The sequence below is a fragment of the Vidua chalybeata genome, chromosome 3 (genome assembly GCF_026979565.1).
Source record: "Vidua chalybeata isolate OUT-0048 chromosome 3, bVidCha1 merged haplotype, whole genome shotgun sequence".
NCBI lineage: Eukaryota > Metazoa > Chordata > Aves > Passeriformes > Viduidae > Vidua > Vidua chalybeata.
Window position 1 is genome coordinate 20,946,588 of NC_071532.1, and position 26,814 is coordinate 20,973,401.

Consider the following 26,814-nt stretch of genomic DNA (forward strand, 5'->3'; position numbering starts at 1 on the left):
TTCCTTGTGATGACGTCACAGTTCCTACCTCAGTTCTTCCATCATAAAATAGATGCCCTGTGTTTCATTTTTCTGTCTCTAATCCTTTTCTGCACAGACTTTGTCCTCCTCTGCTCTGTCCTTGACTCTATTCTTGTCACTCTGATTGCCCAGGAGCATTTTGTGAAAATAGCAGAGATGAAAAACCATAAGCAAAATGAAGCTGTGCTTTTAAGGCTGGCTGCATCAGGGCCAGTTACCCAGACTTGGGTATGCTGTGGAGCCACCAGAACCAAAACATTGTCATAAGGGAGACAAATACCTGCTTTGCTTTATTTCAGTGTTTTTTCTCAGTGTGAGGTGATTCTCTCTAGTGAGGGGACAGCCTAGGTGAGCTGGAGGAGGAGCAAAATGTGTCAAACCCACATCTTGCCACGGGTTTGAAGGAAGATGTGTGGTAACAATTCCCTCAACTCATTTTGCCCTCTCTTTTCCTGACTTCTCTTTAATTAAGTGGACTTTTCAGAGTACAGTAGCAATCATCAGAAAGGAGCCTTTCAGGATTGCTTCTTTGACTGCCTGTGGTTGCCTTGTCTGCCTGTATTCTGCCATGATGTAAAAGGAGATATAAAAGATGTGTTCAGCATAAAAAGCACTAGCAGGTGTCCTCACCTGATAAAGGTCTCTCCAGTTCTGCTGGGAAATCCAGCCAACAGTTTAGGCAGTTTTCTTTAAAAATTAAAAAATAACCCATAATACAGTCTTGGGAGCTGATAGGAAATCAAGATCATGACTTGTGGACCTGGAAACATAGCAGAATGAAACTGCATTCAGAGGTTTACCTTCTCCTGCTCTCTGCCAGACTGTCAGGACCTTGTTTTGAGGCTTGGTACCAGCCTCTTTCCTGGAATAGTTACCTGCTTATTGGCCAAAGGGCAAAAGCCTGAAAATCTAGTGGCAATTGGCTTTAGGGCTGCACTTCAGCCTGACTGAGAAGGAGCTGAGCCATCATGTCCTAATTGCTTGTCCTGGGCAGGGCTGGATATTTAACCAAAGCAGTTGTAACTCCCTAGGACCAATGCAATTCATATGCTAAGCACACTAGAGAACAGTCAGATAAATGGCATTGGAAAAGCTGAGAGAGGTTGGCTGTGTACTTGGACAGCTTTGATGTTTACCACAGAGAGGCTGATTGTAGGCATTTGCCAAAATTATTCCATTTTAGCTCTGGTCATATATCTGAGGGCAAAGCTCCATTCATGTATGTAAAGAACTTCATAAGAGTAAGAACTTCTTGTCTTTTGGCACTTTATTGTGTTACAGAAACAAAACCCAAGCTTATCCTGCAGCCAAAAAAGAAACTAAAGCCAGGCAAGAACCCAAAAGCGAACTGCACGGCAGGAGGCTGTCCATGCCTCTCTCTTCTGTGTTCAGGGGTTTCTGCTGCCGTAGAACCTGCTGAGTACCAGAGCAGACCCACACACTAAGTGCCTGCATGACAGATGTGCTAGAATTCGGGGGAGGGTTGGTGCCACAATTCAGCCCTTGTGCCCCATTCCCTGACCAGGACCGTGCAGCTGAGCTGCAAGGGAGCTGTCAGTCTTTGCTGGGAGAGCAGTGTGTCTGAGCCAGCTCGAACTCACTGCCTTTTGGAGAAATTTGTTCTTGTCACCCAACTCCCAACACAGGCAAGTGTCTAATACTTGTTTAAACTTAATTTCTAGTCAAGAAATACTGTATTGTATGTATCCCATGTTTTGTGGGACGATTCTGTGTTGGAGGTGTATTTTCTTTTAATTAGAATGGAATTAAATAGCTACTTTGTTATTTCCTAGGAGGTTGGAAGAGTATCCCAAATTCTCTTTTCTCTGAGCTTTATCTTATTTTTGCACCTAAATTATCTTGCATGTTTCGGAGAAATTAGTTTTTTTTGCCCCCTGCATGCCCCCCCGCCCCCAAACAAAAGCACACTGTTTCTTCAAATGTTTCTCTCAAAGAATATAAACTCGGTAAGCCTCTTCTCTATTTCTCTGAATTTTCCCATTATTTTCATTGATGGAAGAATCAAAATAGAATATAGCATTCCTGCACAGAGTGTATCGGTGACATCAAGCCTGCTGCTGTTGTATTTTCCCGTCCCTTGCATCCTGTTTCTTGTGCAGGCTGCTGGTCCTGGCAGCTGCTGGTGCCAAGCTGAGCAGGCATGCACTGAGGGATCTAAACCCTCAGCCAATTCCTCTGTGTGTGATTGCAATTTAATTAGCACTCAGCAAGCTGCCTGAACAGGTGAAGTGATTATTTTTGGTATTTGCCCCTTTGTGCTGTCATTATTTTCTGAATAATTCCATAATTTTTCCTTACAGTAATCCCCTCTCCATCTTATTTTAAGAAGGCCAACAAACATAAATGTTATTAAGTGTCTATATGGAGTAGGAAAGCACGTTTTGGTGTTGCCTAACATGTGTAAGAGCGTAGGTAATGAAACAGTCCGGAAAGGTAGGATAAACAATCAACACTTATAGAGTCAGCATTCCCAAAAGCCAAATTATTGTTTGGATGAAAGTTTTAGTCATGATGGGAAGACAGTCTGTTCACATGAGAGGACTTGTTTTCGGTTCCTTGCTTTTGTAAGTATATATGTGGATATTTTGCATAGATAAATATTTATTATAAGCAAAAAAAAATTTAAAGATATATGTATATGAGCCTGATGGAAAACTTCAGGCACTAGAGCCTTTGCATTGCTGCTCTTCTCCCTTCCTTCCCACACACAGCATGTGTACAATTCCTCTGTTCTCTTTCTTTCCAGATGCAGCCAGTTGGACAGAAACAGCCTTATGGTGCCACAAAAATTGTCCAGTGTCCAACTCAGGTAAAAGGGCTTCCTTGTTATTCTGTGATTTTATTTATTCTTTGCAGAATTACCAGGTTTTCAAACACTGTTGTTGTTTTCTGAAATTTTTGGAAGTTTGCACTTGCCCAAGTTACTGCACTGTTCCTAAAGTTCATTGACACAGAATCTTTATTTTCTATAGATGAAACTCTGAAAAAAATAACTTTGGACAAAATGGAGTTAAATCATCTCTGTCAGATTTTTTTTTTCCAAAAATATATCTAGCTAATCTGAATTTATTTATTGCAGATATGAGGTGCATTATCAATATTCAAATTTGCATCACCAATAAAATTGAATCCATATATTTTATATAATCTAGCTTTTCTGTGATTTGCCTCTGCTGTCACGCTTTACTAATTTAGTCCCTGGAGCTCTCAGTAGTCAGGATTGGAGCATCTCGTGTTCAAAGAAGAGATTTTTGTATGCTTTTGCATTTAAGCTCTGACTTGAGTAATTTGATAGTGATAAAATATTACTGGCATCGAAAAGCTTCTGAACAGCAATTAAAATATCAAAGAAATAGAATTTTATGTTTTGTTTGATGTTAGGTTTAAGGCAGGAAGTGGTGCTGTGCCTACAGCATACCTAGGACAGGGCTTCAGACCAGGGCTTAACTTTCAAGTCTAACCTGGTTTACTTCACTAATGCAATGCACTCACTAATGCAGTCAGAAATTAATACTGTAAAGATTTTTTTTCTCTCGGAAAATGTAGCCAGAAGACTTTAACGTCAGCTGATGTGTTTCCACTTGCATTGGTAAACATACTCTTTTCACTCTGCAGGAAAATCCATACTTGTTTACATATAGAAATAGTAACTACTCACCTTCCCTGAGGACATCAAACCGCAAAGAAACATCTCAGGTATGGTAGGACTGTTTGCATCAATGGACTGGGTGTACTCCAGGGAGTGGGGCAGGTGGGTAAGAGTGTGCTGTAGCCTAAATAAACAATGCTACCTGGGAAAGCTAAATGCAAAACTCCAGCGTTTTACTTCTGTGCTTGACTAAATAGTCAGATGTTAAATAGCACATTCTCTCCTTGGTGCGTTCTGTAGAGTGTAAGGTACGTGTGTTCAGCTAGCCCAAAGTGAGTCTTGCCTTCAATGGTAAGAGCCTATGTTAAATATCTGGATAAAAATGTTATTTTCCCTGGGATAAGAAGATAGTGAAAATGGGAAAATGGGGCTATTTAGTCCTACTATGGAAGAAACTAGATCAGATTTTTTTTTTTTGTGAGATAGTTTCAGATTAGATGTGTGGAGAAAAAGACCCATGATCGTGTTTTTCAAGTCAGAGTACTCTGATTTTGAGCAGAACTTTGTGTTCCCAAGTAGGAACAGAGTGAGTTGATAATCTTCATTTTCATGCCTCAGAATACAATGCCTAGACCATCTAGACAAAGTGGCCTGTTTGTAACTGGAGTTGTAAGATGTATTTCTGTTCACATTTTAATATAGTGCCATCTGTTTTGTTGGTTACTTGGGGTGTACAGACCTTGCCATGAGGCAATGGTACCTACCACTCTGGTTTTTGGAAATAGCTGTAGTGTAGGAGGTGTTAAGGATATAAGGAGCAATACTATGTTATGTTTGTGGTTGTTTTGTTGGGTTTTTAAATTAAAAATGAAAAACTCCATCCAGAAAAATGAGACAAGACATACAAGTATCTTTTCCTTAGGCAAGTTAGCCTACTTAAGGAATTTGGCAGAGAGATTTGGAGCCAAAGCACATATTTGAGTCTTGTGTGATGGTTTGCTCTGGTATATTGATGGTCAGCCCTTCACAAACAGTAGAATTAGGGGGTATTTCTGTCAGTAGGCTGCAACCCAAAACAGCCAGGAGGGCAAATCCCTGGCTGCACATACAGGACTGCATATGCAGAATGCAGGCTCATGGCCTGCTGACAGAGGTATGGTTTTGTGCTAGGATATTTCAGGGACGTTCAAACAGTTTCTTGCAAAACATGTTCAGGGTATGGGCCCACCAAATGTTGCATAGCTGAGAACAACATGGCTCAGAGTCTAAAACAACTGGCCCCACTGGTAGGCAAGAGTTGTGCTGCACTCATAAGGCTGCATGACTTCTGAGCAGGCTGAGTTTGTGTCTGCCTTCAAAAGGCACAGACTGAAGGCAGGCTGAGCTGGGTAGTTGTATACAAAGTACATGAGGATTTCATTAATATAATGCTCTGAGATGTAAATAGTTTGTCATGACCAAAGTATAGTGAGACTGATGTGAAGTCTTACCCTGTCTTTGCAGGAGAGGAGTTATGGAACAAATATTCCCTGTCCTGACCGGGCTCCCTCTGATGCGGTTCCAGTTTCGGGTATAGCACTATGCCTTTTTGTCATAGAGCTACTTCACTTGATGACAGAAGGAGAACAGAGCTGGGTTTACTCAGGAGAGCTACTCTTTTCTTTGCAGAAGTGCACTTTGTTGACTGTGGTTTTTAAGTCTTTTTGGAACAATGTGAGTGGTTGTCTAGCAAGATGCAAGTTCACTACCTCAAGGGTGATGAAAGTTTATGCAGCTGCACCTTCCATGTACAAACAAAGAAGTGACAGTGGAAAAGATAGGAAACAGGTCCTTCATTTCCAGGGTGAAAAAACTGTATGGGGCTGTTGCTAATGCAATCTAAGGTGCAAAAACCCATATGGAGTTCCTTGGGGTAGGTTTTGTCTAGAATCTGTGACGGTTCTAAATATCCACTCTATGCTGGCACCAGAGCTGTGCCTGCTTTTCAGTTATTTTCAGCAGTTAAAAGAAATTTGAGGAAGAACAAATGCAAGACTGGAATCTTGCTGCCTCCTTTGTCACTGTAGCTACTGCCCAGCTACAGTACCAATAATAATTTCTGATTTGATGCCTATCAGTCTCTGTCATTTTCAACTGATGCTGTCATGAGTATTAGAAACACTGTCCTTGCAATGCTTTATTGTGCTTATTCTGAGGAAAACTTACAATAACCATCACAATTTGTAATTTTCTTTCTTTCTTTCCCTTACATTACCTTTGCGTTTTTTTCAGTTCATAATTTGAAACCGGCAGATATTCGGGTGATTGCTGCCCTGGGAGATTCACTCACAGTAAGTAAAGATCACTAGATAGCCATTGATAAAGCTAGCAATGAAAAACTGGCAATGAATTTTCTGATTTTTTTAACCTGGGAAATGGTATACATACCATGCCCTATTGAGCCAAACACATTTTTCACGTTTTTTTCCCATACTCCACCTTGGCTGATTGATAATCAGATTATGAGTCTAATCTGAGTGCAAAGTTCCCATTTGAAGTCCACAAGAGTGCCACACAAGGAAGAAATTTAAGATTAGATTGTGTAGCTGCAACACTATTCTGCTGGAGTGGACTTGCAACAATTGCTTTCTTTACAATTCTTTTTTACAATATCTTTTGATTTTTGGCAGCCCCCAAGGTATAGGCCCTAAAAGCTATTAGTGAGCAGCTTGAAGAAGAAAAAATTCTGCGTCTGATTGTGTATATCTGTGTATCGATATAATATGATAAATATATATATGATAATACCAAAGCCTATAAAGCCATAATGATTCATACTAACTAAATATATTATTAAAATTGCAATAGAACATCAGGTGTGTCAAGTGGAAGTTGCCTTGACATTTTTTTATTTTAACACTCCTCCTTGTACTATGTAAGCTCTGGACTGGTTGTGATTCTCCAATCAGTGGTGACTGCTTTACTGCTCATATAATAATTCATGTTTCCTACATGTTCTGTGCTAATTATCACATTAAATCCTTGTAGTCTTTTTCCTTGGAGAAACTGGGAAAGACATAGAATCACTGTACAACTTTTTAATTTGAGGAACATTATAATAAATTATTAATTCAAGACCACTGCTGTCATATTTATTCCTTATGTAAATTTAGAATTATATGAGTATTTTGAACATTCTCAAGTAATTTTCCCCCACTTGATTGAATCACGAAGTTGATAGAAGAGAGTAATTCACTGGAGTGGAGTTAAAATACCTTCAGCCTTAGATCTTCTTGAGAACAGGAATCTGTTCTATTTTGGGAAGATGATGTAGCTTGCTTCATTAATATGCTTTTAAATTATTCTCACTAGCATCAGTCAGAGAACTAGTTATGCTTATTCTCTGAAGGTGAACTCCTCTTCTTCCTCCAGGCAGCTAATGGGGCAGGATCCAGACCCCATGATGTTCTGGATGTCCTGACTCAGTACCGAGGTCTTTCTTGGAGGTGAGTCCCAGAAATTTTCCCCTCAGTGGCAGAGAATCCATTTTCTTCGGTTTTGATTTAGTTGTTTTTGTAGCAAATGAAGGCTTGTGGAAACTGGATTTGATGTCACATTTTGCATGACAGCACGTGGCTGGACTATTACTCATGATAAAGAAAATACTCCAACTAGTGGTTATCTAGAGTACAATGTAGCATGACTGGAACAGACCTGGGTACATGGAAAAATGGGGTCCTTGTTCAGAGGTTCTTTTTCAGTCTCACGGTTGTGAAGGCCCTGGAAGAAGACGACCCTAGAACAGGGTCTTCTAAATTCCATTGCCATTGCATCACTTGCTCATTCTGCATTTCTGTCCCTGCTCTTGCTGTACCCTGTCTGCTCTTGCCCAGTGTGGCCCACATCACCCATTTGTCTCATTTAAAATTGAAGGTCTACAAAAAAAAAATTTCTGTTGTTGTTTCATATGCAGTATCTCTTTCCTTGATCCCTTCCCAGTATTGCTTACGTCATGGAGAACAGTTTATCAATTATGAGTCAATACTGACTTTTACATATGCAGCATGTTGTTAGACACATCAGAAACACTCTGGAAAAAGGCAATCACGTTCACTTGTTAATCTGCAACTGTATGATTTAACACCAAACTTGTCAGGCTGATCTTCTGTTCATCGTTTTTTACCAATCTAAGTCACTGCAACTTTAGAAGAAGATTAAACACATTCACAGAATCATAGGATGGTCTGTGTTGGAAGGTACCTTAAAGGTCATCTGGTTCCAACCCCCATGCCATGGGCAGGGACACTTTTCACTAGACAATGATGCCACCATCCAGCTTGGCCTCAAGCACTTTCAGGGATGGTGCACTTCAAAATCTGTTCCAGATTAAAGGGACACTATAGAGGTGTTCTAAGTCAAACACTTTATATTTTGATCTTTAATAGTAATCCATTGAGATTTTTTTTGCAACAAATATGCTAGTATTTTTTTCAGCATGAAGGAGAATAAAGAGCACACAGACATAATGGTGAATTTCACCAGTCCAGTAGTATTCTTCCAGTTGAGTGAAATGTGAATGGGTGGAAGGCAATTTACTTATCACTCTGAAGTACATGTGCTTTTAGAACTTTTTGTTTTGGTTAGATATGTTAACTAAAAATGGAAGCTATAAATATTTTAATAGGTAGAACTGTAGCAAAGATGGCAGCCTTGAAGAAAATCTCATTTTTTCCAGCTGGGTTTAAACGTATGCCAAAACATGTGAAAGAGCAGAAAGGAGAGCTGCTGTACAGGCTTCTAATATTTTTCTGCTGGAGCTGAGTGTCTCCGATGTGGTGGCCCCCTGGGGACAGGCACCCAGAGCGTGGGTGGGCTCAGCACAGGCAGCAGCGTGCTCTGTACGTGTGCGGTAACCCCAAAAGGGGGCACTCTCCCACCTCGTCCATTGCCTTGCCGAGTCCATCATACCTTACCAACACTTTTTCCCTGTTCTTTCTTTTTAACAGTGTTGGAGGAAATGAAAACATAAGCACAGTTACGACACTACCAAGTAGGTGGCTTTTCCTGTAAATTTCATAAATATGTGGTGCCCGCTATTATAAAAGGAGATAGGAGAAAAGGGTTAAAATTTGTAGTGTGACACAAGCAATCCCTTTGTGTTTAATGTCCACTGCTGAGTAAAAGTTGCTTAACAACCAGGTGGTAATATGCTGTGCATGACTTAACTATATGTTTTGTAATTCCTATGTTTTGGTTGTTTCAGTATTCTGTTGGTTATAGTTCTGTCTAAAATGTGTTTGGTCACAGATGAATCAAAGGTCTTAGCTCATAGCCTAAAGAAACTATTTTGACTGTATGGGAAAGTTGTTTTAGGCAGGGGCAGAATCACATTACAAGATCAGATTTTACATGCTTTTTAAAGGTCAGGACATTTTAGATCGGAGGTGTTTGTAAGGCTGGTTTGTAACCTAAGATCTAGAAGGGAATCTGGGGTCTTTGGGGTTAATACATCTGGGGCCATCAGGCTATAGGATTTGATTCCAACCTGTCTGCAGTTAGAGCATGATGGCATGAGGTTCTCCTGCCTGAGTATATGGTTACTCAGCCTTGCTTGCCAGGCAAAATGGCATTGCTAGCCAAGATGATTGTGTTAGGTCATGAGATATCTAAATTAATGAAATTCAGAAATCTTGAAGGCTTGTTTGTATGGTGATGAATCTCCATGTTTATTATACTTGAAGGTTGAATTTTTAAAAAAATAGCTATTTCTTAAAGCTTTTTAATGGTCTTTTACTAAAGTCTAACCTTTATTGCCTCATTTGTTACCTGCTGTAGGAAACAATATTTCAGGGTGCTGTCTCTTTCCACAGATATTCTTCGTGCGTTCAACCCATCCTTGGTAGGGTATTCCATTGGCACTGGAACACAGAATTCAAACAATGCTGCATTAAACCAAGCTGTGGCTGGAGCTTGTGCAGAGTAAGAGGAAAACTTTTAATTTTAATAGGAATTTGATTTTTTGAAATAAAATTCTTTGCGACAAAAAAAGGCCCAAATCCTGGACTTTGGCAGGAGCACAGTAAGTCTAATAGGCAAATATTTTTTATCCTAACTGTATCATGAAGGCCAAGAAATGTGATGAGTACTTTGACAAGGATTAGAAACACTGCAAATAAATTAGCAACAAAAGCGATACTTTCTCTGACATTTTCAGCCAAGAAAGTCACGGCATTTTACAAGCACTACTCCGAAAGCTGTCCTGTTGTGAATCAGACAAAAGATACCTCCACTTTATAGGAGGTGTATTCAAAGCCTTTTGTCATCAGGACCAAGAGTTTGTGTAGAGACTGAGAAAGTTGTGGGTTGTTTAATTCCTGGTCTGCCAGAGCTGGGAATTAACTAGAGATCACTATGCACCCTCTTCAGTGCAGTTCATATCCTATTTTTTTTTTTTTTTTCCCCACTGGTAACTGTTTTTATAAGACCTACTTAAGTGCCTTGAGGCCGTATAATAACATTGGTATGAGCACAGACACTTCAGAGCTATGTCTATTGATAGCATCCGTCTGATGATAGGAAAAGTGCATTTTCTATACAGTTGATAGAGAAATTATGCAGCATTTGCAAAGTAGCTCAATGCCTGTTGGATGCTAATTATTTTCTCTTTTTTCTTTTTCCATCACTATCTCAAAACATAGCCTTTGTTGCCTATATTACATATTCCATTCAATGAAAATTGGACTTTCTTTGGGGTCTTTTGGTTTTTGATGTCCATTTGTCAGCTTTCCTCTTTGCCTTGTTATCTATGCAGGATTCTTTCTTTAAATTTTTATTAATGTATTTTATGATTTTATTTTTCTTTTATTTTTAGGGATGTTCCTAAACAGGTTAAGAAACTGGTGGACCGCATGAAGAATGATACTGTGAGTTCAACATGTCATGAATATCTTTAGAATGAAGTGACATAGCATCATTAGCTTCTAACAGACCAAGAGCAGATCTCAACAGTGAATGCCAGACTTCAAAGCTGTAGGTACAGCAGGGTACAGCGTAAAACTTCCCAGTGCAGAGTGTGAGTTCAGCACAAAATAATCTATAGCTTAGTCTTAAATGAATTTGTACCAGCATATGATAGCTACTATCAAAGCCAGATAACTGTAACCTTTTCATCATTTCTACTGCAAGTGGCTGTAAATGCAGTGCTGTTGCTTCTGCTTCCAACCTGTGTCACCCTGTAAGATAACAGAACGCTTTCTGTGTGAGGATTTTGCTGTGGTGCTATTAATTATCTTGTAAGCAGGTGGTTTTTCCAGCAAAAATGATACATGCTAGGATGTTGAGGGCAAGCTTTTCAAGTAGCAAATCATGTGGAGTGAACATGTGAAGTGAGAAAGGGACTTGTTTTCTAAAAAAACAAATTAGTCCCTTCTTTCATCTAGTCATCAGCTGATTTTTAACTTACACGTTTATTGTTACGAATTATTTGATTAATGGTCTGTAAAATACACATTAGGTTGAGGATTGCTTACATATTTCTCACCTCAGCTTGTGCTTTGAATGTTTGCTATTTGTAATTTGACAAATGTGCTATGCAATCAGTGACCTAAGTTACACTGTAATAGTTTGGCTTTCCAATGGTGCAGCTGGAAAGCAGCCAAAAAGCCTTCAAGATATCTGTGTGCATGTTTAGTGTAAATACTCTGGTGCGTACATATTGGCAAAAATATTTGCAGCACCTTCCTTCTTGGTTCACTTTCTTGTAAACAAGATTTCCATCTGATGGATGCATCTGAAATGAGATTAAAAGGAACAGCAACTAACAATGAATGGTTGGATGGTAGTTTCTAAGCCCTACTCTGCCAAATTTATTGGCCTGAGAATGTTAACAGAAATTTATGGAAATATCTTTTGTTTAGGTAATAAATGTTTTTATATAACTTGTGAAGTTCCTTCTGACTAGAAAGCATGCTCATAATAGAGGTGATATATCTCTGATTTAAGAGATCGTTTTTACCCCCACTTTTCAAAGCACTTATTGAGTGCAGGAGGAAGTTTGTCCCTCTTTTTGATTTTTTTTTTTTTTTAATTTTTTTTTTACAATTTGAGACCAAACTACTGAACAGTGTGTTTACTAGTGGGGATATATTGCCTGCAGCCTTTGAAGACAGGTGTTTTTAAACAACTGGAGGCTGATGCACAATTGGTGCTCTTCTTACTTGTTTTTTGCACTGAAATTAAAGCATTAGAATATTGAGCACAACATCCACAACATGCTACCAAGCATATCTGAACCTTTCCTCAAAGCTAGGAATTGTTTATTTACTGTAGCATAATTACCTCGATTTAGCTAGCTATCCCTTTGCAAAATCCTTGCAGAAACAAAAAGTGCTGTAATATTTTACCATTATTGTTAGATAGAGTTAATATTGCCCCACTGTTCTTTGCACTCTGTCTCACAGCAAGTCTGAAATATATTGTCCCCCAGGGTTTACCAGCAGGATAGCTGCATTATTTATCACACAGTAAAACACATACCATAATTTTTGCTATGAAGATATATTTGTAGGACTGCAGGAAGAGTCACCCTGTAAACACAAGATATTGCTAAGAAAAGCATACAGATAGATTTTGAGCAATATTTTCCCAAAGCAAATAGTTTTCCATGATGCCATTGTTATTGTAATTCTGGTTTAGATCCCAGCAGTTTCTCTGTATTCAGTCATGATTACAAACTTGTTTTTGTTGTGGATGCCTAGGGAATGATAGCCATGTACGCTGAGAAATGGCAAATTTGTATTTAGTATGTTGCCGGCATCTCCCCCCTTTTCTTTTTTTTAATTAAAAACTTCTATCTCCTTCTCTGTGTAGAGAATAGATTTCCAGAATGACTGGAAGCTCATAACACTTTTCATAGGAGGAAATGACCTCTGCAAAGTCTGCAAGAATCCAGTAAGTTCCCTGGAGCATGAACTGAGCCAGGGTCTTTACAGGGTCTTTATGCATTGCAGGGGGTAAGAGGGAGGAACTCGGTGTGTGAGACCAAAATAGCATATGTCTTAACTGTGCAGCTCTGGAATGTAACTGTGCTGAGACCTTCAGGTTGCTCAGCACAATGTTTCAATAATGTTAGAGATACCTTTAGAAGACCTGGAAATTACATAATTGTTGCAACTTTGTTTTGCTGCCAGCTAGAATAACATTTTGTTGCATGGTAGCTTTACTTCCTGTAGATAAAATGCCAAGTGTTTTTATTCCTCTTTGCCTTGTCACACTCCTAAATCTTACTTGGTACTCTTAATATTTTCAGTGCTATGGGAAAAGTTCTAAGCACAGCTCATGCTAATTCAATTATAGGTAATGTAGAGTGTGTGTATATATATATGTATACCATACATACAGTATCTAGCCTTTGGTATGTGTGATTGTAGAGGAGGTGAAAGGCTGTAGCAGACTCCTCACTTAGTGATGAGGGTTAGCTACTCACAGGCAGTTGAGCACCTACTTGTGATCCTTCATGATTAAATTTGGATCAGGAAGAACAGCAGAGCAGCACAGTAAGATGGTTATAAAACAAGGAAGGAGCAAATTAGCCGTTCTTACCTTTTGCTGTCAACCCAAACACAAAGTGCCTGTTGTTCACATGACTGGGATGAGTGGCAAGGAGAGCGTGTGCATCCAAGGATCACAGTCATCTTCCTGTGGCACAAGTACAAATAGTGCCAACCACAGCACTCTTGGTGAGCTGTGACTTAGGAAATTAATAAGGGATCTGAGCTGTCTGCTTCTAAAGAGTAGGCAAGTGGGCTCTCAATCAACTTCTGCTTGAAATTAAATGAGAGAGAAGAAAGGCTGACAATAAGACAGGCATTTCTCATAAGAAAGTTTATGTGACTGTTGTAGTCCCACAAGTGAAAAAATAAGTGTTGGATTACTTGAGACAATAAAATTAGAGTGTTTAAACCATTAAAATGGATCAAGGAAATTTTGGCGCTGAAAGACAAGTATATGAAGTGATTTCATTCGCAGCTAAACACGTAAATTTTGCCAGTTATTATTTGTGGCAGGCAAGCAGCATGTGGGAGACACGTTCTAATATTCCATACAGCAAAAATAAACTTACTTTTATACAAACTCTTCTTTCCCATATATGGCCCCTGTTAATGAGTTGTTAGTTGTGCTTTTAAGACCAGCCCAAGCAAGCCTAGGAATGGAGGATGTTGTGATGTTTGATAATACCCTGTGAATTTTCACCCTCACTGGTATCCAGTGGCTGCTAGATCTTTTCTTGCCAGTGAGATAGCTGTGATGGGAAGGAAGAAAAGCAGAGACAGGACCATTTTGCTTATGGCTCTGTTACTTTTGACCCAAGAGTTAGAAACATGAACACTACTGTGAGAGACTCCAGCTAGTCATTCTTGTCCCTGCTTGAGTAAACTAATAATAAAATTCAACCCTCTTTCTTTAACAGGTACACTATTCTCCTGAAAATTACACCTACAATCTACAAATAGCTTTGGACTTACTTCACAAAGAGGTAAAGCAAACTTTTCTAGTATGTTGGAGCAGGGATTTTCTGTTCTGTTTGCAAAGCAGTCACTGATTATTGATGAAGAATTTATTTCCTTGCTTTCATCTGCAGAGTACTACTGTATCCAGAGGTGTTTGCTTACAGGAAAATCTTTGTGAAAGGCAAAAAGGGCTAGGGAAGCTTTTTACCAAAGGAATAAGAATGTTCTTTGTTCTAGCTGATGTGCTGTGAACAAATAATATCAAAAAATGTTATATCAAAGTGGAACAAATATTATTAACTGACTGGAAAATGCTTTGCTTGTTCTTTAAACTGCAAATAAGTATATTTTTGTGGTCATTAAGATAGAGGTTCTGATATTCCACATGAAGAATTATAAGAATAGTTGAAGAGTTAGCAGGTGTCTGGGTATTGCTGAGACCTATAACAACTTGTATGGACCTTTTTGAAGCTATCATTTTCAATTGACCAGCTATCAACATTTAGAATAGAACTAGGCAGTGCAGGCAGGGGCTGTAATTTAGTATTGCTTGTGTGGGGAATTAATTATTGAGGAAGTACTTTGAACATCCCTGTTATAAATAATACACAATGCTTGAATCAGCAGGCTGCTACCAAGGTCTGCTGTGGCTGTGTAGGGACAAAACCAACACTCTGTGCTCCAGGAGTTTGCTATGGATTTGTTTGTCCTCTTGGCAGGTTCCACGGGCATATGTGAACCTGGTGACGATGCTTTACATAGCAAGGCTCCGGGAGCTGCATCAGTCGGAAAACAATAGCTGCTCAAAGCTGCTTATGAGGTTTGCAGATGGTTTATGTTACAGCTCTCATTGCTGTTCACAGAAGGCTGCAACGTCTTCTTGGGAAGTTTTTCTCAAAGGGAAAAGGATCTAGTATTTCAGACTACCAAACATCTTTCCCTGTGCATGTCTACATTTTGGTTTCAACACAGCATTTAGAATTAACTGTCTCTGTTGCTGTCTCTGTATCTGAGCCCTGCTGTTATTGATTCTTATGAAGGTGCCACTTTTGACTCCACACTTACCCTGCAAGTGAGTTCAAGCCAGGGCAAAGAAAGCTCAGCTGGACACTCTTTGGTGAAAATAGAGAAGACACTAAGACACAAGGTTTTCTAGTTGTATTTACAGATTTACTTTTCTGCACTTAAAACTCTCCCTCTTGCTTCTGTTGTTTTTAGTCTCTGTAATCTCATTGCTGATTATTAGTTTTATCTCTAATTAATGTCTCAAGTAGATGTTTTGGATGCTTAATTGTTGCTTTATGTCTCAACAATCCTTTCCAGATCAGTGTTAGTCCACTATTGAGACAACAGGCCTGCACCTTGAGTGGACTTTTGGTGATTCAGATAGGGTCCAGCATTGTCCCCTGGAGTTGCTTCTGGCAGGACTTGCTTGTTTTCAGAAAAGCAAGTGTCTACTTTTCTGGACAGATGGAGAGAATAACTTTGTCCTATGAATGTAGGCAGTCACTGGTTTTACAGGAGAGACAGAGATGCAACCCTCTTGCTGTGATTTAATGGCTTCCTTGTGGCTGTCAGTGGAAAATTGGTTTTGAAACTCAGGGTGCTGATACTCCCAATAGCCAGTTGTAGTGCTTTTAAAAATTTTATTTATTTATTTTTACAATGGTTACTGGCTAGAGTACACAGGTATCTCAAGGCCCTATTCATTGGGCAAGGATGGTTAGCAAAGCCTTTAGATTAGATTATCTCATGATGGCTGTAATCTTACCACATAATTTCAGGTGCCATGTTGAATTTAACATTTGCCTGTCTGGCAGCAAGCCAAGTTTACAGGGTGATAAGCAGAGCCCACGTGGGACAATAAATGCCATTCTACTGAGTAGAAGAAGAACCTGAAGGAGGATTTTGATCTTGAAAGTCTTCTCTTTTTTTTCTGAGATTAGCAAACAACCTGAAGAGATGTGTCTACTAAGGTTGCCTAACATATGTTTCTGAAACTTCTGAAAACACAATTTAGATTTGTACTGTTCTCATATAGATGTACTGTGGAAGTAAAAGCTTCTGTTAGTTGGTCTCCATTAGACAAGTTTGGGCACAGTAGGCATCTGTGTATATTTTACATGTATCAACTGCATCTCTGTAAGAGGTCTTTCTCTAAGAGCTCTCTCAGGGATGCTTTACTGTGGTCACACTGTCAGGATATTTGAAAGGAGTCCTTCTTCTAATTTGGATTTCTGAAGTAGTGATGGGGCATGCCCAGGAAGATGGAACATCCTAAAAATATCCATGCACTAGAAAGATCAAAACCTCAGGGGAGGGACAAAGGTGGCCAACTTGAGTTCACAGAATCTTAAAATGCCTCAGCTTAGAATGGCTCTCTAAGGATGGAGAATTCTGCATCAGTCCTGGTGATTGTTTTGGTTCTTTACCAGCCTTGCTGTGATACACACTATAACCTCTGACTCTCTCAGCTGATTAGAATGAATTTGTGGCAACTCCATCTTGAAGGATGCTTGTACAGTTCTGCTGAAGAAAAGCATGTTGCTTGTGAACAGTTTTTTGGGTTGGGTTGGTCCCACGTGCCAGCCAGGCACTCCCACAGCTGCTCATTCACCCCACCCCAGCAACATGGGGAGAAAACAAGGACTGTGAGCAAGAAAATTGTGGGTCAAAATAAAGACCAGGGAGCCACTTACCAAGTATCGTTGCAGGCAAAACAAACCTGATTTGGGGAACTTAATTGTATTTGTTGTCCATGAGCATAAGCAGTGTTTCTGCTCAAGAATGTGGGCTATGAAGAAAGTGAGGGGTGAGAGGTAATGCTCTCATTCAATGGCCTTTCAGAGAAATCCCTCTTGGAGCTTTTAATCCTGCAGCCTGTCAGCTGGGAAGCAAGGGGGAAAAAGGAAGAGCAAATCTCAGTGCCATGCTCTTATCCCACAGGACACTGTGCCCTTGTGTCATAAACCCTAAGAACGATTCCAATGAGTTAAAGAAGTTGATCTACTTTAACAGAATGTATCAGGTAAGGCACATTGCATTTGTTAGAAGTTTAATGTCATCCTTCTGTTGATCAAGGGACCACAGGTGGGCTAATTTGAAAGTAGGGGATGGTTTCCACTCACTCTAATGACGTATTTGTAGTTGTGATTAAAAAAAAAGTAGGATCAGGATCTTTACAATTCTGTTTCACTGAACCAACAAAACAGATGAGAAGAATAATTGTTACGTCAGAGTGTCAGCAGTTTTATGACCAGTTATATTATTGAAAATCAGGTTCAGTCAAACAACATGGTAACTCAGATGCAAGTTTTCAGGCACAGTGTGTCAGCCAAACCAAAAATACTTTGGTGGTTCTGGAAGGACGTATTTTTGACAGAAAACCTAATCCCTGAGCAGGCTACCAGTCCTTGTGTGGGGTGTCTCAAAAGGGCAGCTGGGTTGGCTGCCTGGCCCAAGCTGAAAACCTTCTGCAGGAGGGAGGGGCAACCCCTGGGTGAGGTGTAAAAGGATGGAACAGCTTGATGAGCTGAACACAGAAGGAACAATGACAACTTTTCTTTAACTCTTTAGGAGGGAACCCGCCAGTTAGTGGAGAGTGGAAGGTATGACACGAAGGATGATTTCACAGTGGTTATGCAGCCATTTATGACTAATATGGAAATGCCAAAAACACAGGTAAAACTAACAAGAAAACCACACCTACATTAAATCCTGGTGCAATGCCACTGACTTGTCAAAATTGTTTTAGCTGTAAATGTAGCTAGCAGTTTCCTGACATAGTAACTAATTATTATATTCAGTTGCCATCCAAAATTGCATGAAATGTTTATGGAATATGAGATACTGAGCAACAGTAAAAAAGCAAGGAATACAGACCTTGATTTGGGACACTGCAATTGGACAGCCATGAAGTAGATATTTTTGGTCAAAATCTTCATCAGGAAGCACTTGCTCTACATTCCCTGTACATCAAGTCCTTTACAGTACTTTGGTAAATGACCTTTGGTATGAAAAACCCATATGTTTTGGAGGACTGTAATGTGTAAATCTCAAGAGAAATAAAGAACACAATTGATATCTGCGCCCAAGTATTCCGTTCTCAGAGTCACAGTGGTTTTTATTCCTTATTACTTTGGGAATAGTGTATTAAAGAGTTTTAAAAGGCTTCTTAGTTCTGAGTTACTAACTTTCCCTGGCCTGGTTTAATTCTGTTTGCCTCAGAGGCCTGTGCAGATACTTTGTTTAGAAGTCTGCTGGGTTATCTCACTGGAGGAGAGAAGACAGAATACGCAGCTTGTTGCATTTTGCTGCCTCTGTGACAGCACCTATCTTTTTTCCAGGAGGGATGGCCAGATGATTCATATTTTGCCCCAGATTGTTTCCACTTCAGCCAAAAGACTCATTCCCAAGCTGCACGTGCTTTGTGGAACAATATGGTAAGATTTCTAAAAGTTGTGTTGCTCTCTCCTTGTTCACTTCATCCTGCCCTTGGCAGCACAACCTCCCCCCTCCCCTCCCCGAGATCTACTAGGTAGCCGTATCTTTTCTGAATTGTGTTTACAAAGGAAAAGAGTGATCATATGAAGAAAGGTCACCTGAACTGTTAAAGCAGTCATATCAAACCAGTAAATCTCAGGGTACGGTAAAACTGGGTGTGTTCGGGCTGTGTCTCTCAGGAAGATTACACCTGCCAGGCACATTGACCAGCAGGCCACATTCCAGGTGTATGGGAATTAGTCTCTTCAGCACACAGAGAATCAGTGCATGGGACAGCTGCCAGCATTGGTGCTGTGCCCTGCAGTTGTCTTGCTGTGCTGCAGAGGTGGTTTCCAATGACTGACAGCACAGCATCACCCATTGCTCTCTGGTACTCATCTGCTTTTCCTCTGTGCATCCCCTTTCCCCCCCAGCTGGAGCCTGTAGGGGAGAAGACAGATAGTCAGAACATGGATGATGAGCTTGTCCTCAAATGTCCATCTGAGGTAAGTTACAAGGATGTCTGTGTTTATATGGAGGTGCTGGGAGTGGCTGGGGCTATGGGAGCCTTTACCCAGTGCCTGGAGCTCTGGCTCTGCACGGGTGATCTGCTCCTCCCCGCAGAGTTTGTGCCACTGCCACCAAGAGCAGCATGAGCACTCACTCAGGAGCGGATGGAGGGTAAGCAGGAGTCAGCTTCCTCAGAGTCTCACATCACAGGTGGCCAAAACACAATGGAAGGGTGTTTGGCCTACCTAACCAGGACCATCAAGTATCCACACTGAATGGCAAAGCTTCAGTGGGGGAAACAGAGCAGTGATGGTACCAGTCAGCAGAGCTCTGCAGGATTCACTGGGAATACCTTGCAATGGGGCCACGAGCTTCTTGTGAACCACACACAGCAGGGTCCTGAGGGTATTCTCTAACTTCTGTTATAAAAATATGACCCAGATTTATACTGTTACACAGATTTTTAAAAAAGCCATTTATTTACTTATTCATTTTTAATCCCTGTGTTTTATTTGCATCAAGCTGCTAATCATCTACAGGCATCTGAGAGCCGAAGTCTGGGGAATGGAAATCTCTGTGCACTCCTCTGTTGCTTTGCATTAATTCAGGTTGCTTTGTTTTGTAGGCTGAGCCATTCCTGAGGACATATAAGAACAGTAATTACACATACCCTAACCAAACTCCAGTAAGTGTCAACATCACCATCCCACTGTTACTCTGCTGCATCTGTTCCTGTATGGTAACCAAATGAGTTATGTTCTGCAGCACAGGGGAAATCAGTCTTTGGCTAGAGGGGCTTGGGAGGCTGAGTGCATGGCACAGAGCAGGGAGCTACTTCCTGAGTTAGGCAAAATGCATCAGAAAACACCTGTAAGAACATGTGCTTAAACACGTGCAGTACAGGATGCTGCACTCTTCTGAGCAATACTGAATATGACTACTGAATTGAGCAACCAAGACCTGTCTGGTTAATTACATGCTAAAGAGGCTCTAGTTTATCCATCTGGCCTCTGCTGGGAAGATTTTAGTTTCTACTGACTGTATTTGGTAGCCAAATGCTCTTCAGCTTTCTTTTTCTCTTTAGAATTATGGAAGCCAGCTGCCATGTGAGGACAGGTCTCCATCCTCCCCTCCTGCAACTTCAGGTAGTCTTGCCTGTTTATGTTAAGAAGTTGAATTACCTTCAGCTGTCCTTCAAGATGAAAGTTGGCTGAAATTGTTGCTGGACTGTGAAAAACATTGCTCGGAAAGGATGTAATGTTTTTCAGCAGATGCTTAACAGATACAATGCCACACTGTCATGCAAGGTAGCATTCTGACTAAGTAGCTTCGCTGAACTCACTGCCAGTGGAGAACTTCAAAATAACTTGTGATGAAATCCAGATTTGAGTGCTGACATAGCTTATGAGCTATTCCACCTAAATGTCATGGAAAGAAACTGGAAATACAGCTTCATTCATGTTAGTCTGGAATTTGGCAGTATTGGTTTTTCAAATAACTTCATATTGTCTTTTCCTTAGTCTTTTGAAGTCTTTAATGTGCTGTTCCTGCTTTGTGTAATTCTGCATTGTTTTACCTTCACTTTGGTGCTGGATATTGTTTGCCACTTATTGTTATTTGCTCCTTGCTGTCCCGTCTTCTCGGAAGGGATGTAAACCATTGAAAAACTGAATAATATGCATATGTTGGTGCTACAGTCACAGGAGATGAGCTGGAAAGAGCTTCTGATTTATCACTTGGGTATTGCAAAAACAATGTGACACAGCATCCCAGTGACAATGGCTTATTTCACATTCACAGGAGAGAAAAAAAAAAAAAAAGCTATTTCCCAGCCAGGTTCAACTGCATCTCTTTCCTTTGCAGTGCATTCCCTAAAGCCAGCTGATGTGAAAATTGTAGCAGCCCTTGGGGATTCTTTGACGGTAAGAAGACAGTGTTTTTACTGTTCTCTTGGTAAAACTACAAACATGTGCCTACTCCAGTGGAGGGGAAATAGATATTGCACCCAGAAGCAAAGATCTGTTCATTCATGGATTATAATAGATCTAACAGCTAGATTAAGAAGGAAGGTGTCAGTCTTCCAACACTCCATTCCCCCACACACTTATTCATATGCTTTTGAACTCTGGCAAAAACACAGGCAAATCCTTTAAAGAGGTGCCTAGGTAGTTTGCTGGATTTGAGACAGAAGAGATCAGATGCCGTTGAAATGAGTGGGACATAGCACAAGGCTTAGGTTACTCTGCTTTTCAAAGTTTTTTTCCACATAGGAATGGACTGATGGGCCTGTTTTTCAGCCTCAGTTCTTTCAGGAACAGAATGCAGCTAAGTGGTTTTGGATAATAGCATTTTAATAATTTTAGCATTAATGAAATAAGGAAGTATGGGGTGAGAGCCCTCTGACTTAATGCATTTCAGAAGATATTTAGTCATTTTATTGTGCCTGTTTTAACTCTTAACTGTTTTTTTGATCACAATACAGTTCTTGCTGATGATGATTATCTTTGGTAGTCAAGAAGGAATATGTTTCAAAATCCAGACATCCTATATTCCAGTTATGCCTTTCTGCCTTATGTTTTCATACTGGTCAAAGATTGAAATTCTACAGCCAAAGGAAACACTGGACAGAAAGATGTAATTGGATCATAGGTTTCTCAGAATCTGAGTCTTAACAACAAACACATTGTGTGTACAAACCGTGAACCCTTTACAACTCTCTGGCAGACATGGTGCTACAACTCCTACACCCAGGAGGCTACTGAAATAAATAGAAGCATTTTGATGTAAACCTGCAGTACTAACAAATAAAACATATTCTGTATATGGTTGTGGTTGCTGTGTTGTAATATCTGGGGCCCTGCAGTACTTCTGCTTCTAAGTATAGTCTGTAGGAACTGGGAATAAAATCTGCTCTCATAGAACATGCAGTAATATATTGCTGTCTCAGAACTGCACTTGGCCTGTGCATAGTTACTCTGAGCACCAATCTTCTGTTATTTCAATAAAGTTTATACATAGAAGAAAATGTAGTATTGTGGTTTAATCTAAGGTAGCAGAAAATAGCTGCTTAGTACTGTACTCAAGTACTAGCATGCACCTAGATTTAGAATGAAACTATACAGTCACAGCTGTCAGGAACTCTGCTTCTGAATTCTGGAGGTGTTTTAGGAGGGGTGTAGTTGCCAGCTTGCCTCTTTCTTCAGGGTAAGTGTAGAGAGTGCTTCCGCCTTGTTCCAGTTCTGCTGTAAATCTTTCAATTTAGCACAATGGTTTTCAAACTGGTATATATGAGTTATGGTGGTTCTTTCTGATACATGCCTATTTTCTCTGCTGAGTTCATGTAGTGTTTCATATCATTAGCCATTTTGTGTGTTTGATTGAGATGTTTTCATCACTGTTGACTAATGCAACCATAAAAGTGTTATTTGGCTCATCTAGTCCCATGTCTTTGTTCCACAGCTCCATCATACATTTTGTGTGTCATATATAAAATATGATGTTTTTAAATAATTATGAAAGCCATTGTGTCCTTCAGGAGAAAGGTTTGGGAAAAGTCAGATGTCTTCTAAACCTTTGGAAGACATCCACTCAATTAAAAAGTAAATAAAATAACTATGTAATTCTATTTAAATTAGTAAATTGTATTTGTTTATGTATTTGTATTACAAGTTGTTATTGCATTAGTAACTATGCTTTAATTTCATTTGGTTAATGAAAAATAATGTCCAGGCTGGTTCAGGAATTGCCTCAGATACCCTCCAGGATGTGATCACTCAATACCGGGGACTGTCTTGGAGGTAAGTCTTCAGCCAAGGTGATGAAGAGATGTGTTTTAAGTCTTTCAGCTGCCAGAAAGTTGAAAAAAAGGTTACTTCTCAGGACAGCATTTCTTGAAGGTGTATCAAGACTTTGTCATAAGGGTAACTTTACAGAAAATATTTTCAGCAGTGGATTTTAAGCAAGCTTTTTGATCTCTCTCATGCTTTCATTTTTGGCTGCCTGCAACAGTTTGTATTTTTATGTTGGGATGTCAGGTTGGAAATCTACAAACAAGTCAGAACTGGTTGGTTTTAGGACTTCTTCTCAAAGTTTTCTATTTCTGAACTTTTTGTAGTGTCATGGAAAATAGTTTGTTTGGTCAGAGAACTTTGCCACATATAGCAACACAGTCGTAAAAGACTAAATTGTTTTGCTGTTGTGCTGTAGCTCTGTTGATATTGACTGAAGCAGTTCAGTGCTGTACTAATACCTCTGTGTAAGCTGGAGTGTGGCCTCAGTATGTCCTGTCAACACAAAAGCTGAAGAAATAGATCCCTGTGCAGAAAACAGGAGGAGTGAGGAGCTACTGCTGAAGTTCTCTTGTCACGCAAGGGCTGTCTGTGTTTGGTGTTGCCTTCATGGGGCTTCATGAGACTGGAATGGGCCTCAAAGTTGACCTTCTAATCTGCAGTGCTTAAGTATGAATTGAGTATTTGAGTATGAAGCTATGTCAGACATTTTTCTGCCACTTAATAAATGACTGTACCCCGTACATCTGCAAGAGCATTAAATCCATCTGACAAGTGTCTTCACCACTGAAACCTCACCTGTTCTCCCCAATAACACTTCCATTTCTGTCATGTCCATGGATTCTGATAGAATGATAGTTACCAAATTAATAACCCTTTGCTTTCCCCCATGGTGTGTAGCAGGTTTTCACTTTGTTTATTGTCTGTGTCCAGATCAGGGGTGGGTGACTGGGATTTTTCTTTCTCATTTTAGTATTGGAGGAGATGAGTCGTTGGAGAACGTGACTACTCTACCTAGTAAGTAAATGCTGTGCTACATATAAATGGCAAGATTGAGGAGATGCAGTGGGCTAATTTCTGGTAGATTTATAGAGAGTTTTTGAGTTTCTCAAAGCTGCTTTAGTGTAATTAACAAGAAGTGCCTTTAAAAGAAACAGTATGCTACGATTAAAAAATAAAAAGTTGCCTTCATCAGTGAAGCTGAGAACAGATAGAAATTCCCTTACTTTCTTTTCCCTCTCCCTTTTCAACTCTTTGGTGAGTATTATTTGAATTTCTAAATAACCTTGCTATGTCCGTGCTCATGATGTACTTAACATTTACTTTTAAGAAATATTCCATCACAATTTTTCCAAAAGAAATATTTGCATAGAGTAGGTCTCTATGGTAAATAACGCTGCCTACTCATACATGTAACCTGAAGGGAATAATTTTAACTTTCTCTTCACTGAAACCTGCAACTTTACATAGCTCAGTCTATTGTTAATGTAGAGCCACTTGACTTTCAATTTGGATCAGCTGTAGTAATAAACTTCTATTCGAAGAGGGCCAGTAAACTGTTCTTTTGTGTGTTGGCCATTATTTAAGTAGAATGTAACAGGAATATAATTCTAATAAGCAATTAATTGATTCATGGAGTCCTATTACATTTGATAAAGGCCTCACTAAAATGTGGTTAAACTCAGTCTTTGAGATTGAAGTAGATTTTGTGGTTTACAATGTGGCCGTGTTCACTCTCAGCTGTAAATTACTCTGCCAACTTCCTTTTGGAAACTACTATGGAGAACATGGTGGAACTCCATCAGAACCATGCACCTGAGGCTTTGTTCTTCACATTTGTCAGTAGTATGAGATTTTGCACAGCAATGAAGCAGGCCCAGATGCTTTAGGTGAAAACCAGCTCTGGCTGGGCTGAAGGACCCTTCACACTCACTTCACAAAGTCAACATTGTACGACTGATAATTTTTTTTAGGCTTTAACCAATACAACATGAGAAAGAACTGCACACAGTAGTCCCCAGTTCTGCTCAGCTTATCTTCTGGTGTCAGTGCAGGGGACTGCAAGCACACTGCTGAGTCACTGCAGCTGGTGACCACCCCTCTCCCCACTGCTTGGTGAATCCATCAAGGTTGACTGGCAGCGGCAGCAGCTGTGCTGTCAGAGGAAAACTGTGGCAGTGCTGGTGTGTTCTTCTAGTCCCTGTAGGCAGAGAGCAGCTGGAATCGTTTTGCCTTCATTGCCACCTCTGTTTTTCAGACATCTTTCGAGAGTTCAATGTTAAAATCATGGGCTACTCAACTGGGACTGGGAGTGAGAATGATTCCAATGCATTCCTTAACCAGGCAGTTCCTGGAGCACTGGCTGAGTATGTAGCTTTTTGTTTTACATTTGTAAGTGATGGATGCTTCATCTAATTGCCTTTCAACTGTCTCATGTGCTGTCACAACTTGCTCTGAAGAGCAAGCAGAACCAGTTGAGTTAGAGTGGAAATTGGCTCAAAACACATTAAATGTATGGGTTTATTCCATTGCAGAACTTTCAAATGAAACTAACAGTCCTCATTATGAAATCCACCAACAAGAAACTGGCAGAAACAATTGAGAGGTTTCTACTCTTCCTGTTCAACATCTATTCATTTATCTATTTATCAGTCAGTAAATCTGTGAATGTTTTTAGAAATTGAACATGTAATGAATTGGTAAGAGAAACTAGGAGTAAAACAGGATGAGTCTTATGTAATTCTGGCCTCAGCTTTCTGGATAAGCAAGCAGGAAAGGACAGGAGAGAGATGGGGGAAAAACCAGTCTAGAATCTTAAGAAAAGAGCATTACTAATGGTCATCCATGGGTTTTGGTGCATTGCAGACCTGGTGCAGTTGGAGCCAGCTCTGCCAACATAATAGGGATTGTAATGTCTTGCAGTCACCTGAATTTGGCTCTTTGCTTTTGGTCACACCTGGGAAGCTGCATGAGTTGAGCTTTGCTATATAGCTTATCCTAGAAATCCCTGGATACTTATTCAAAGTCAGTGCTGTTTAATTAACAAAACAGATGGCTGCTTGAATTCAGTCATAGTTTGGGCACGGAATCTGGCAGACCATGCCTGGATTTGACATTGTGAATTGCTATTACCCAGACCTTAATTTGTTTGTTTAAAGAAAAATTCATCTTGCTTCCCAAAGGAGTCTTGGAAGTGAAGTTCAGAAGCCAAGAGAGGTGTTTGTGTTTGCTGTATCTAAGCAAAGATTATTAGGATTTATCAGGTTTTTTTATTGCTCTCCTGTAGGCCCTGTGTAACTTCTGACTCATTCTGGTAATCTCAGTAAATACTTGGATTTCCTGACAGAAATAGGATGCTAGGTCCCCTGCTATATCCTACAGCCCCCACAGAACTGAAAGAGGGCATTTTTGTATTTGGTGATGACCAAATTTAAATGTGTATGTCAGTGAAATGTGCATCAGGCATCAATGAGAATTTATTAACATACTGTATGCAGCATATATCCAGATTACCTCCAGCTATTGCTTGCTGCATGAAAGAATAAGAGAGGTGCCTGTCTCATATTCTTTATCAGCTAAATCCTAAAAAAGGCTTTTTGGTCTGGTGGGAGGACTTGAAGCAGGATACACAACATCTTAAGTCACCATTATGACTTAGGGCAGCTTGTGTCAGCAACTGAGGCATTGCTATTAAATAGCTATTTGTTAGCTGTTTGAAATGAGTTGATGGATGCTAGTCTAATGAAAATTGGCGATTTCATCAATACCAATTCATTTTCTCTCTTTCCCTACAAGTGACTGGACTCGATAAACATGATGAAATTGAGCTGTCTTTGTTTTGTAACCATGTTTTGTAAACATTCAACAAGGAGACATAGACAACAATCATGCCAGATTTCTGCTTGTCTTCTGTTGT

At 39.9% G+C, this 26,814-nt stretch overlaps 1 protein-coding gene across 1 annotated transcript in view; it reads left to right on the forward strand.

The window, feature by feature from the left end:
- The window catches only part of PLB1 (phospholipase B1), a 76,332-nt gene that overhangs the window by 18,191 nt on the left and 31,327 nt on the right, over positions 1 to 26,814 (forward strand). The window contains exons 16-36 of the mRNA XM_053937345.1: positions 2,789 to 2,851; positions 3,658 to 3,738; positions 5,135 to 5,201; positions 5,903 to 5,961; positions 7,043 to 7,116; positions 8,617 to 8,660; positions 9,481 to 9,589; positions 10,482 to 10,533; positions 12,479 to 12,559; positions 14,079 to 14,144; positions 14,838 to 14,938; positions 17,065 to 17,146; positions 17,695 to 17,799; positions 18,465 to 18,560; positions 19,035 to 19,106; positions 19,736 to 19,795; positions 20,195 to 20,255; positions 20,974 to 21,032; positions 22,840 to 22,907; positions 23,872 to 23,915; positions 25,156 to 25,264. Coding sequence (XP_053793320.1) covers positions 2,789 to 2,851; positions 3,658 to 3,738; positions 5,135 to 5,201; positions 5,903 to 5,961; positions 7,043 to 7,116; positions 8,617 to 8,660; positions 9,481 to 9,589; positions 10,482 to 10,533; positions 12,479 to 12,559; positions 14,079 to 14,144; positions 14,838 to 14,938; positions 17,065 to 17,146; positions 17,695 to 17,799; positions 18,465 to 18,560; positions 19,035 to 19,106; positions 19,736 to 19,795; positions 20,195 to 20,255; positions 20,974 to 21,032; positions 22,840 to 22,907; positions 23,872 to 23,915; positions 25,156 to 25,264 — 1,553 coding nt within the window. The remainder of the gene's footprint in view (positions 1 to 2,788; positions 2,852 to 3,657; positions 3,739 to 5,134; positions 5,202 to 5,902; positions 5,962 to 7,042; positions 7,117 to 8,616; positions 8,661 to 9,480; positions 9,590 to 10,481; positions 10,534 to 12,478; positions 12,560 to 14,078; positions 14,145 to 14,837; positions 14,939 to 17,064; positions 17,147 to 17,694; positions 17,800 to 18,464; positions 18,561 to 19,034; positions 19,107 to 19,735; positions 19,796 to 20,194; positions 20,256 to 20,973; positions 21,033 to 22,839; positions 22,908 to 23,871; positions 23,916 to 25,155; positions 25,265 to 26,814) is intronic.